General features: G+C 46.0%; 1 protein-coding gene across 1 annotated transcript in view; it reads right to left on the reverse strand.

The window, feature by feature from the left end:
• Positions 1-1775: 1775 nt before the first annotated feature.
• Positions 1776-13278, reverse strand: part of DOLPP1 (dolichyldiphosphatase 1) — a 14289-nt gene continuing 2786 nt past the window's right edge. Inside the window, exons 2-8 of the mRNA XM_027877731.1 lie at positions 6980-7080; positions 5291-5375; positions 4963-5062; positions 4014-4112; positions 2860-2988; positions 2246-2335; positions 1776-2149 (exon numbers count right to left, since the gene is read on the reverse strand). Coding sequence (XP_027733532.1) covers positions 2113-2149; positions 2246-2335; positions 2860-2988; positions 4014-4112; positions 4963-5062; positions 5291-5375; positions 6980-7080 — 641 coding nt within the window. The 3' untranslated portion in view covers positions 1776-2112. The remainder of the gene's footprint in view (positions 2150-2245; positions 2336-2859; positions 2989-4013; positions 4113-4962; positions 5063-5290; positions 5376-6979; positions 7081-13278) is intronic.

The raw sequence follows: 13278 nt of genomic DNA on the forward strand, positions 1-13278 counted from the left end.
AACAGTTCTTAAAAAAAATATATATATACTTGCTGTGACAACTGATAACGGTTAATTTGTTACCCATAAGTATTTAAACACCAAAATTTAAACAGCTTTCATTCCTGATCTCCTGGATCAGGCCCCTTTCTGCAGTTAACACTCTGGTTGTCCAACAGCACCTCCCACTCCACATGAACACAGAAACTCCTATAGCAACAGGCACAGATGAAAACTTAAAAAAAAAATATAATAAAAAAATAACCAAGATGAACAGGAAAAAAAAAAAAAACAACATCTCACTTCAAGCAGGTTTATAATGCAGGAGTCTGATTAAAGTGGAGAGAGTAAAACAGGCAGCAAGACCGAGATGTGACAGTCATTTTACCTCTGCTCACATGACTGCATCGAAGGCACACCGATGACCTTTGAGCCAGTTGAGAAGCTCTCCTTTTATCTGTGAAAGTTCAAGTCAATTGTGCTTTGAATAAATACTTCTCTGGAGTTACACTCCAACTGCTGCATTAGATACTAGAAATACAGAAAGTGTCCATGCACAGCCCTGAAGCACTTAAGAGTTTTAGCCCTTGCCAGGTGAACTCATGGGTCACAGAGGTCGGAGGCATCACCAGCACACAGAGATGGCAGGCACACTCCCACAGAGACACAGCAGCCAGAGAGCCCCCTGGCCACACAGAGAACTGGGATGGAAGAAGGATGGAAAGCAAAACTTGCTTGTAGGAATTCAGCATTCAAGACTACAACTGCAGAACCCTCCCCCCTAACAAGCTACTGTGGTCCTAGCAGAGGCTCCTGCCATCACAAGTTCCCTACTTGGAGTTCACAGCTGGATTCTAACAGGACTCTTCAAGGAGTAATTCAGAGAGCAGCTGAGCTACTTATTAGTCATTTGCTTTGTTCATTTATGGTTGTCACTGTGTTCGTTCCTAAAAATCCCTCCCTTAAGCTGTAACAGAAAAAAAAAAATTAAAAATCCAGTGCTTAAGACAGAGAGCAGCAACTGAATTGTGTAAGGCTTTGGGCTGACTTGCTGGAGCACAACACTGCTTGTAACCAATGGGCTTCCCGGTGCCCTCAGCACTCTCAGTACAACAAAAAGCTGTACAGATCACAGCAACCCTGAGGTAATACAAGTGTAAAGGAAGAGATGGAATAAATGTGAGATATGTACGATAATCTTGCCACCTAGAAGAGATTCTGAGAAGGACACTCTCGCTAATTACACAACAGGAGCAGCAGTGGAAAAAAAAAATAAGAGTCAGTATATTTGTGTTTTTCCTTTGTTTTACACACACACACACTCCCCTTAACTGGTATCCGTGCAGGCCTCCCTGCAGAACTGTCACTAGTGTTAAAAATCAGATCTTTATAGTCTGTCTTTCTGTCTGTACAAAGTGCAGTTGGAATTGATTTTGATCTCCCAAACTGGTTGCAGAAAGGAAAGTCTTCCTCTCCCTTCCGTCTAGGTCACCCCATCCTAGTTCCCCTCCCTCCTAAGAAGTCTGTAAGAGTTAAAAGCCCTACTTAAACATGATCCACTTGAGATTAGTTTTGTCATCTTCTTCCAAAAGAAAAACCCTAAAAAAAAAAAGGCAAAAAAAACCCCCAAACACACAATCAACGCCTCACCCACCCCAAAAACAATAGTTCCATTTAAAAAAATAAATAAATAGTGTGTATATTTCATGCTGGAAAAACAAAACAAAAAAAAAGAAAAAAAAAAAAAAAAAAAAAAAAAAAAAAAAAAAAAAAAAAAAAAAAAAAAAAAAAAAAAAAAAAAAAAAAGAAAGTCACAGAAAGGATTCATTTTTTGGTTTTCCCTCCCCCGAACACGACACCAGCCATTTCCTCCCCCCTCCCCTGACGTAGACAGGATGGTACATTCGACCGGCAATGTGCATCTGTGTTGGAAATGAGCTTCTACTCCTGCACGGTCCCACATGCATCAGGGAGCATCCAGCTTAGCTGCTAAAGCAGAGCAAAGGCTTTCAGGTTTTTTTGGGTATGGTCCCTGCCTGTTCCTTTGGTCTGTCTGTTTAAGGGCTCCTTTGCTGCTCCCAGGTCTCTGTTCTTGTCTTGTCTCCGGTAAAACTCTGGTCCCGCGTTCCGGCGTCACTGGAGCTTCGTTCCCAGCTTGCGCTGTCTGTTCCTGCAACGGCAGCGCGGGGAGATGGGTGAGATGGGACCATCTAAGGAGTCAAAGCAGCAACAGCTCCTCCACAGCCTCCCCCCCAGCAGAACTCACCTTGCTTCTGCTCTCGTGACTGTGTACTCGAACCACAGGATGTTGGGAATGAGGCTGGTGTCTCGGATTAAAAAGAACTCTGAAATTGGCCTGAAAACAGACAAGGTGGGGGAAAGGGGGAAATAATTAAGACTTTCTCCACCATGATTTAACAAAAAAAAACAACCAAAAGAAAAAGGCACAGAATATGCTCCAGATTTAACAGTACTGTCCCATCACTTCAGGCTGGGAAAAGGATTCTTCATTACATTTAATCAAAAAACTCTTTTCTTTCCCTATACAGTATTTCCAGACTATACTGCATGTAAATGGCTTTGCAATTTTACTAGGTCATTAGACTTTCATTAAGAAAGGTCTGTTCTGCTTGCAAAGCTCCTCCAGCAGTCTGCCACACCTCTCAGCTTTAGCAGGGCTTTACAAACATAGCAGTTGATTGAATTCCCTCTCTTCCCCACCCTTAAATCGAGGACATACGGTCCTTTGTATAAGCATGCACAAGAAAACATGGAGGAACAAGCAGGTTACACAACAGTCAGTATGCAAAACTGGGACAGAGCCCAGGAATTCTCATTGCTAACATCTGTAACAAGCCTGCACAGAATAAAGAGCCTTACCACGCAGCTATCCTCGGGAAGAGAGGAGTTAGGATCTCTTGTGTGAAGGCAAACCAGGCTATGGCCATGATGCTTCCTGCCACACCTCCATATAGGACTTGGCTCCAGGTGTGGTAAAGCAAATAAACCCTGCAGTGGAAGAGAAGAGTCACCAGACAGGCTTTGAAACAAGAGGAGGCAAGACTCGAGAGCTGAGGTTCCACTGGACCTGCAGATGCTGTGAGTGAGTTACCCTGCAGATGTTAAGAGTGGTGTCTTTTTTCAATAAAAAGGCTGGCAAGAATAGTGGGGGGAAGAAAAACTGGGAAAAACTCCTCCCTGCTTACAGCCATTCAGAAGGCTGCACTGTTTGCCTGATATCTGTGTGCAGGAACTACATTCAAAATTCTTTTCACCCATATATCATAAAGCCATTATGATCATCTTATCTGACCCTCTGCCTAGCACAGGCCACTTGATTTCCTCTTTTTTTTTTTTTTTCAAATTAGACTATATACCTGAATTTAAAATAATCAGTAATAAGGAATCAGCTGTAGTGTACAGTCAGCTCTGCCAACAGGTAATTACTTTCCTCTGAAAAACACAGCCCTACTTCTAGCTTGAATTTGTCTGTTTTCCAATCACTGCAGCTCACTTGGTATTTGTGTGTGTGTGTGCACGTAATTGGTTTTTTAAATCCACTAAAGGGGGGAAAAAAAAAACATGATCAAAGTTTTGTTTTATTTATTCATCTTAACACAAATCTTGCAAGCCAAACAGCTATAAATGTTTTGATTAGCTAATGCTCAAGCAAAACAATCAGATTGATCAACTGTAGCAATCCATGTGCTGCAGAGGCCGCTGTGCCAAGGCATGGGGCAACAATTCCACGATTAGTGCTGGCAAGAGGGCGAGGAAGCGAGGCTGGAGCACGGGAATGGAGCCCATGGGGAACTGGTACAAGCTCAGCTGATTTGGGGTTTTATAAATGCTTCTGTGAAGCACCACACATGCAGCACCTTTGCTCATTGGGAGGGTCTCGTGGCCACTTCCACAAAGCTCCGACTTGTACAGCGCAGTCGGGAATCAGGTCAGAAAAGCAGGATAAGGAATGATGGGGCTGTGACAGGGCCAGGGGACTGTATGAGAGCATAAGACAAACAGTTGCTCCATACCTACTATATGAGACTAGCAAAGCCACTGTGACGAGGCAGATGGACAGCACATGTCGCCATAGTAAATCCAGAAACCTCGCATTGTTTGTTTGGTGCATTCTGAAAGAGACGGAGAGCCATTAGCACAGGGCAGGGAGCTGAGCAGGCCTTACCTCTGTCCTCACTCCCTGGGGAACCTTAGGAAAGCCCTGCTCCAGTGGAACCATGGGCAGCTTGACCCCATCCCAGCAGCAACCTGTCCCACAACAGCAGTTACAGAGCAGCCGGAAAGCCACTTGTGTGTCTCTCCCACTGTCAACAGGGATTGCTGTGATGGACGGCAGAACGCTCACAGTTACTGCAGCTGCTGTGAGAGGCACATGCTGAGCATATGCAACAGGGAGCCGAGACATCAGAGTCCCTCCATCACCCACAGAGCCAGGAGGGACTGGGAGTTTTGCCTTCCTCCACTTGTGGAGCCCCAAGGCAGAGCCATGCCCCAGCAGCAACCTCAGGAAAGCACAGCCCAGCATGTAAACCCTGGGTAAGGGAGGTGAACTGAAAAGGTCATGCAAGTGGGCAACAGGTATTACCTAAGAGATTGCAGACAAGCCCACTGACAAACTGAGTAGACACAGGAGAAAGCAGCTCTCCTTTCCTCCTCCCTGTTCTCCCCCTCTTCCCTCACACTGGGGGACCATCACAGCTTGTAAAAAGAAAACTGGGAGACCTGTACCCCGACAGGTAAAAGGAGGTCCCACCCACACCCTCCAGTTTTCAGCCTTGGTAACTCCAGCCCTACATTCAGATGGAGACAGTACATGCTCCATCCAGCCAGGCCTCAGTAAAAAAATTGTGCAGGGCCTCAGATTTAATTCCTTTATCCCACTCAAGTGGCACCCAGCAAGGCAGACACGTGTTTCAGGTGTTTCAACATATTAACAGCCAAAACCTGAGGTGGAATTTTTACCTTAAATAAAGGAACAGAAAGGAATAGACAGAGAAAAACCACATGAATTGGGAGTGGCTGGACGGCATCCCATATTTTGTGGTCACTGTTGAATGGGCTTCTGGGAAGAGAAGAAGAAAGAGTATGGTCAAGGCCTACTCCGTACCCAGCAGCTGGAACACTCCAGATGTGAAGCCAGAACACTCTGCTGGAATATGTGCACACTGCACAGGACACATGCCTGCCAAAACCAACATGAGGCAAAGGGGAAAATACCCTCCAACCCCTCACAGCCAGCACTCCACTCAGAACTCCACTGACACCACCACAGCCACGGTCCATTCCCTACCTTCACACGGCCGAGGCTCCCGGATTACATTTTTTATTAACCAGTTCACTCCCTCGTTGAACGCCAGCCCTCCCAAGAACGAGATCTGTGAAGGCAAGACAGCTGTGTCACCCACTCTGAAAGACCCTTCTACTCATCAGGCTCTCTCTGTTGACAAACCCCCAAACATTATGTTTCTAATTTTCTTTTTCGACTGCTAGAGTTAAAACAGCTTCCAAATTCACTACCTGAGGAAGGAAAGCATTTATTTTTCAGCTCACTTTGTGTATTTGGCAACACTCTGTGTATGTGCAGCTTTTCAGCAGATGATACATAGAATGAGACACAAATGACACTGTACAGCACTTCTGCCAGGACACTTCCACCAGCAAGTGCAGAAAGTGGCATTTTTTTAACAGGGTGGGTTTTTGGGGATTGGCTTTTCCCGATGACCAACAGGGGGAGTGCAGACACTGTTATTTGGGTAAACAGCTTAAAATAAAGGTGACTTTTTAGGTTTTCTGTCTTTTCCCTCTATGCTTATTTTCATCTTGAAGTTGCTGTCTTCAGTTCAAAATGGATCCACATTCTGAGCTAAGCCAGACTGGCAGCATTTATTTTTACTCTTTAATTCCAAAGCCTGTACACCTTCCCTAAATTAGTCCTGCTGCTGTGATGAGATTCCCAGCTGGTGATGACACTCTGCCTCCTTAACACCCAGTCCCATTCCAGAGGATGAAGGAATTTTTCACTCCATATCTTGAGCCCCAGGTCAGGCAGTGTCTCTCTCCAGCCCAGTGGTGGTGACTTCCCACATGAAGAACTGGGAATCAACCTCCACAACTGTCTCCTTACCAACACCTAACAAGTCCCTGTATAAACCCATAAATCTGTGCAAGAGTTGCTCTGGCTCATTCTGTCTTTTGGGTCAACAAGAAACCTTTGGGTTGCCAAAACTTAACAGCTGCCTTTCCCAGTTAGAAGGCTCATTCCCAGGTCCCTCAAGCCACTGGTTCCCATGACACCGTGGCCCTGTATTAGAAATCTGCTGTCAAAACCCTTTCAGTGGCCCCAATTTTATCTGTTTACTGAGGGTAAATGTTACAAGAGGTTTATACAGAATTTATCCAGGACACTGATTCCCAACTACCTTTCTGAGCAGACGGAAAGCATTATGTGCTACAAGACTTTGGACAGAAGAAAGCCTCTTCTGTCCCTGGTATTCAATTCACAGTTGGGAAGCAGCCCTTAAAGACAGATCCACTCCCCTGGGAATCTGTAGGTTTTATTTTGTATCCCCTTTTCCATCTCAGTAGTTCTAAGAAAGTACATCCTCCCGAGTTACACACACCATTTCCTGCATATGCTGTCCAGCTTGCAGGAACCTACTAAGTGCTATGATCCTACTGGATCTTGGGAGTGTTCCCACTCTGCAACAGCATTCTTTACTTCCTCAGACATCTCCCTCGATGGTTTTGGACGGATCATGTACAAAACACACCACAGAGCAACAGAGAAATCAGCAGAGGCTGAGCAGCCTTTCAACCTGGTACTGGTGCTAAGTGTCTCCTGCTGTTCTGTGACAGGAAGATGCCTTACCTAAGCTTGCACTTTAAAGAGAGAAAAACAAGTGTGAACACAGGAGCACCAGGTGACAAAGGAAAAGGCTTTAGTCAGAAGGAGAGGCTGGGAAGGGAGAGGAGGACTCACCGTGTGAAGCTCTCTCTTGAATATGATGAGTGTTACAAAGCCAACAATAATGAATATTGGGCCAAGACTCAAATAGGCTAAAAGCTGACCAGAGAAATCACCTGGGGAAACAAACAAGAGACACAGATCAGTTTGAACTTCACAGGTAACTTGCCTGCCATCAGAGCATGGCTCAGCTGGAGCCCTGGATCACCGGGAGCAGAGGGGCCAACCTGGGCTGCAGAGTGACCCAGAGGAGCCAAGGCAAGGAGACAGCAGTGCTCACGTGCAGGCTCAAAATCAGGGATGAGAAGAGCCTGGCATCCTTCAGCATATTGCTGCCCCCCAATTTACAACAATGACCACGGGTGTGGGCCCAGAGTCACTGTAATCCAACACAAGCACAGGCTGCTGCAAAAGAGGCAGCATCTTTCCCTCCCCCTCATTCATTTTGCCTCCCTATGCCACCAATTACCAGCAAACACTCCCCAAACAAATCCTTTCCCACTCCCTTACTAAAATGGGTTAGTTTTCAGCTGGATCAGCTTCCTAATCTGTCTCACCATGTGTCTGCATGAACACTAGCATTAGCAAAATGGAGAGGAAATAAAAAGCTAAACATAGCAGGAGATAACAGGGAAATAAAGGAGACCCTGCCTTTTCAACCAGTAGCCCACTTGTATCACACAAAAGGGGCTTTGAGCCTCCAAACCAAATAACTAATGGTCTGGTTGTCCCCCAGGGACAATCAGGGAGCAGCAGTGGGACCTCACAATAGGTCATAAGATCCTTCAAAAGCTTTATCCTGAACGATCCCAGACACAGAAGAGGGCAGCAACAGCAAAGAGCAGCTGTGTGTTTAGATCCATCTTTCTCTTGCCTCTCTTCCCAGAGAAGGGACACACACACAGAGAAGCATTTTGAGAGAAGATGGCAGCATAAATTCCAGGGAAACACAAAAAGAGAGTAGTTTTGCTCCAAGATCAGCAATTCATATCAGAAGAGTTGAAAACTGTCCACCTGAGAGTCTTTAAAGACAGAAGTCACCACAAACCCACTGTATGAACCCAGTGAGCAACTGCAGACATGGGTCTTTGTGCATTGGTGCTGAGACCAAATCCTCTCCATCCCATCACTAAACACAAAAGGATCAGCCCCCACACAAATCTATCCTTCCTCTCTCCTCTCTAAAGGAAACAGGATGCCTCTGCAAGGCTGAGCATTGGACTCATTCCTAGATCAATTCCACTGCAAGATCCTGAGTCTCCCCAGCCCACGCACCCACATTTTAAAGCAGCACTTGGCAAAAAGGACTTTAACCTCAATCTCTGAGTGCTGGGGCTGATAAAGAAGTTATTGCCCTGCTACAACAAAGTTCACGCTGCTGATGGTATTGCCACATAGCTGTGGTTACACCAGGTACAGTGCACGGAAGCCTCTGGAATCCCAGACTGGAGTTTAGATTCGGGAACCAGCAACAGCATCAGCAAGGATTACTAGCAGGAGTTTCAGTCTGCACCAGTGAAATTAGGAAGATTTGGAGGACAAAATCCCCAAGCACACCAGGCTCTCACTGAAGTGAGGTTCTATTTTGGTTTTTAACCTGAAAAGCATCGGAAGGCTCTGAATTTGAAACTTTCCCTGCACCATATGGCAGGTTTGCCTCACATCAGGTGGGTTCCAAATGCTCCCAAAGCAGAACAGCAACGGATTGTGGCAACACAAAGAGGATGTCAGTGACAGGATCAGTTACCTGGCAATTGAAAATCAAGCCCCTTATGGTTTTACATAAATCAGAAACTCTCAACAAAATGAATCCTGTCTTCAAGGAATTCATGAGGCAAAGCACCAGACAATCAAACTACCCTGGAAGCCTTAGGAATACTTTCCAATAGTCTAACTTCCAGCATTACCAGCTGAAGAGAGCTCATCATCAAGGAATCACCGTGTTTCAGATCATTCACTCTGTTAACCCACAGTACATAAAGACTCAGCACTTCCAGACTAGAAGAAATAATTTTGTCAAGTAGAAACCAAACCAGATAATTTATCTTCTGGGGGGGGTTCTATTTCTTGTGCAGATGGTGGAGGAATACTTAAGCAAGTAGTCTTTTATTTTAAATAGGATCAGCAGTACCAAATTTAAGATCCTCTGTTATGTCACATAACATTCCCAATAAATCAAACCACCCAGACTTCACAGGCACACAACCCCCACTGATTCTGCACACCTGCCTCTCCAACTCTGCCTGGAAACACCCTGGACAACTGGGAAAAGGGGAAGCTTTCCTGTCCTCCTGCAGGGAAAAGGATTGGCCAGGTTTCTCTCCTTAAATCTGTCCAGTGTGAGAAGAGATCCAAAAAGTCCCAGAGTGGAGAACCAGAAACCATCACTCCCAGATGCTGCCTGCAGGCACCAAGTCCTTTATCAAACCTTAACACAAAAGCTCCTCAAACATTTCAGCTGTCCATTTAGAGCAGAACAGACAGCATTAATCATACTTCATCTTACTGTAGCTAACAGCAATTAAACAGGCACATCCCGAAGCCACTTTTTCTAGGGGAGGAGGCAGATAAATAGCTGAGCCCTATCTGAAGGGAGCCCACAAATGCCTCACTGGATCAGCAGCTCCAGGCAGAGCTGCCCTAACTAAAGCAGCTCCGAAAGGAGTGGAAATCCCCAGTGAAGGAGGCAGAGCGAGCTCTGAGAGCAAGGCCAGCGCTGATCACCGCACAGAGCTCCGGGGGCCTCCCAGCCTGATTACTGATGTCACTCTCATCTCCTCTCACGCTCCAGTGCGCTCCCAGACTTATTCCCAGGGAAAGGAGACATGCAGGAGAGCCACGGTTTGAAGTCCAGTTAGATCTAGCAAGCAGCATCCCCCTCCTTTTTATAAAAACTAATTGTCCCTTATTTTACTAAGCTTGGGAATTTTAAAGCAATTCCTCCAACCGGTAAGAACAGAGACAAAATCTCTGCAAAAATGCAAAAGGAGAATCTATTTAATGTATACCTTGGGGTTTGTTTAGTTTTAAATTCTGCCCTTTTCTTAAAGTCCAGCCTTCCCTGGACATCCTCTGGAGCTCCAAAAGCACAGATACAGAAGGCAATAGCTCATTTTTGGGCAGCCAGGAGATAAGTACGTGCAGCACTATACATAGCTCAGACACACTAGGCTATTTTTTTCAGCCTTCATTCAGCATCTACTTCTGCTCCAATTCAACATTTTACCCAGCATTCTTTCGGTGGAAATATCCGAGCTTCACCACATCAGCTTAACCTGTATAGGATGCAAAAATGTGAATCAACAGCCCCCAAACCACATCCTACCACAAGATTGAGCTTTGCCACCACCACCACTTCCTATTGGAGCATCTATTTGTGGCCCTGCTGCTGGTGGGGTGTTCTTGGCCAAGCCTGTGTGTGCAAGTGGCACAGACAACACGCGCTTGTATGTGTGTCGTGGGCATTTACAGCCCTAAATATTCATGATCCAAGAGAGCCACTTCCTCAGCTTGCACATGTGGGGCAGGGAAAAGATCTGACTTCAGGAGGCTTTAAATGATGGCATAAAGGCAGGAATCAGGCATAACTTCTGCAGGGAGATTAAACATAAACCTCTGCATTAAAGCAGCCAAACAAGAGTGGGATCTGCTTCTTCTGCTTCTTCAGGTATGGAATGAGCCTTGACTTGTGAGCTCCCACCCTGCACAGAATCACAGGAGGGTTATCAGAACAAACATTCCCATAGGAACAGCACCAACTGCTGAGCCAGAGCACACACACAGCACCAGCACCTTTGGAATCACCCACGGGTCCATTCTGCACACCTGCCCCTCCAGCTCTGTCTGGCTGGAAAAAAAGACCTGGGCAACTGGGAAAACAGGAAGATTCCCTGTCATTCTGCAGAGAAAAGGTCTGGCCAGGTTTGTCTCCCTGAAGAATTTGTCCAGTGGGAGAAGAGGAGGTCCAGAAAGCCCCAGAGCTTTACGAATCCCGGCTGCGCTGAAGAGAGGAAGTTTTTTTTTTTTTTTTTTCTTTTCTCCAAATAATAATAAAAAAACCCACCCAAACAAACCAGGAACTCAATGTTTCTCCAGTGAAACTCACCCTACAGACAGGAAGTTCCTGAAGATGAGTTTTAAGCCTGCAGCACAAAGTCATCCCGTGCAAAGCAACGAATACGGGAAAAAACAACCCTAATTATAAACGACATGACAGGATTTAGTTCAGTTATCAAACAAAACCCCTCAGACTCAGCGTGAGCCAATACCTTCAGAGTGGCATCCAGTGCTCTGCAGCAGTGAAAAAGGCAAGAAGTTCATTTTTAAGAGCAGAACAGAAGTTACTGTTACAGCACTACAAGAATTTATTATGCAATTCTGGTGTCACAGCTAAAAAGGGAGAGTAGACACAGGAAAGGCAAATTGAAAGAGGACAAAGATAAGTATGTGACAGCAGCCGTTCAGAAAACATCAAATAACTCAGATTTGCAGCTGGAAAAGGAAAGCAGAGGATACAACAGTTCCATAAAGTCATGAATTATATGGAGAAATGAACAGCAAACAATTGTTACCTCTCACTGCACATGAGAAAGAGAGTGTTTGATGGAATTACTCAGAAGTGGACTTAGAAAAGAAACAACAACCACATTACGCTGCAAAGCTCAGTGCCAAAGATACTGTGAGATCCAAAGCAGAAATGGATTCAAAGAGCAATTAGACATACAGCTTTTATACATCCATCAAAGGACTTAACAGTCCTGATGCAATCACCAGCTCATTACTGGAAGGACATGCAGAAGAAGGATTGTTCCTGCCTACCTGCCAGCAACCCAGCCCTGCCAGATCATTCCCTGGTCTCACCAAAGTACAGCTGCTGATAAGAAAAGCTCCAGGATCAAAAAATTCTGAGAGCAGTCCCAGGATGACATTTTTGCAGGCTGTCCTCTGCAGCAGCACGCTTTAGCACACTCAAGCAGCACTGCCATGGCTGGTTTCCTCTCCCTGTGCCTGATCCTGACACTCCCTAAGGGCAGTATTCCAGGTCTCCAAGACCCTGTTCCTCAGACCAGTCTGCAGCTGATTGCCACAGCGTTCATCTGCTGTTTCTCATTTATTTGGCTCTAAGTGGGCATCACAGACAGCCCTGGAGAGCTGTGCAGTAAGGATGGGGTTGGTGTATCACTACTGATCAGGACAGGGAGGATCAGCACCCTTCTGGAGACACCTCTCCCCTTCACATTTACAAGAAGAAGCCCAAAACCAGGCTTTGTGTGGCAGGCACAAATCAGCAGTGGCAGCTTTTTACCCGCTCCCAGCGAGCGGGACCGTCACTCGTGGCAGATGAAAGCTGGGGTGGCAGCAGTTCTGTGCTGGAAGTCTTTGAAGACCTGAGATTTGAAGAGCTGGTTGCCACAGAGGCTCAGCAGCCTCAGGATCAGGCAAGAGCCAGAGCATTTTGCCACACAGCAGTACATGACATGCCAAGACAGCTTAATAATTTATGGTGGTAAAAGCAGGATCTATTTCTCGCTCTGACCCTCTCAGCAGCACGAGGCCACATTAACTCCACAGCGCTGAGCACGCTGCCAACATCATTATTTTATAAATATACATTATCTAGAAGCTTTATGGACCCGGACTTAAGCTGTACACAGGCAGAATGTAAACAGCTTTCTAAATAAAGTCAGAGCACTTTCCCCAAATCCAGGTAAAAGCATCAGACCTACGATCTTACTGCAAGTCATTTTTTTCAGACCAAAACGTTGTCTACCTAGACTTTAGTAAAGCCTTTGGCACCATTCTCCACAGCATTCTCCTGCAGAACATCCATGGCTTGGATGGTTCACTGTTCAGTGGGCAAAAAACTGGCTGATGGCTGGGCCCAGAGCGGTGGGGAATGGAGATAAATCCAGCAACACCCCAAAAACCAGGGGCAGCATTGGGGCAGGTGGTGTTTAATATCTTTATTAATGATCTGGACGAGGGGATGGAGAGCAAGTTCAGGCAGTTCACACAGGACACCAAGTCAGGCAGGAATGCTGATCTGCTGGAGGGCAGGAAGGCTCTGCAGAGGGATCTGGACAGGCTGGATCAAGGGGCTGAGGCTTAACAAGGCCAAGTGCTGGGTCCTGCACCTGGATCACAACAACCCCATGGAACGCTCCAGGTTGGGGGAACAGTGGCTGGAAAGCTGGAAAAGGACCTGTGGGTGCTGTTTGACAGCAGCTGAACATAAGTCCAGCCCTGTCACAGCGTCCATCCTCATCCACACATAACCCTCATCTCAGCAGTGATTTACCCCTCCACACAATCAT

Source organism: Empidonax traillii, unplaced genomic scaffold (assembly GCF_003031625.1).
Source record: "Empidonax traillii isolate 1590-97213 ecotype Southwest subspecies unplaced genomic scaffold, ASM303162v1 scaffold34:size3740991, whole genome shotgun sequence".
Classification (NCBI taxonomy): Eukaryota; Metazoa; Chordata; class Aves; order Passeriformes; family Tyrannidae; genus Empidonax; species Empidonax traillii.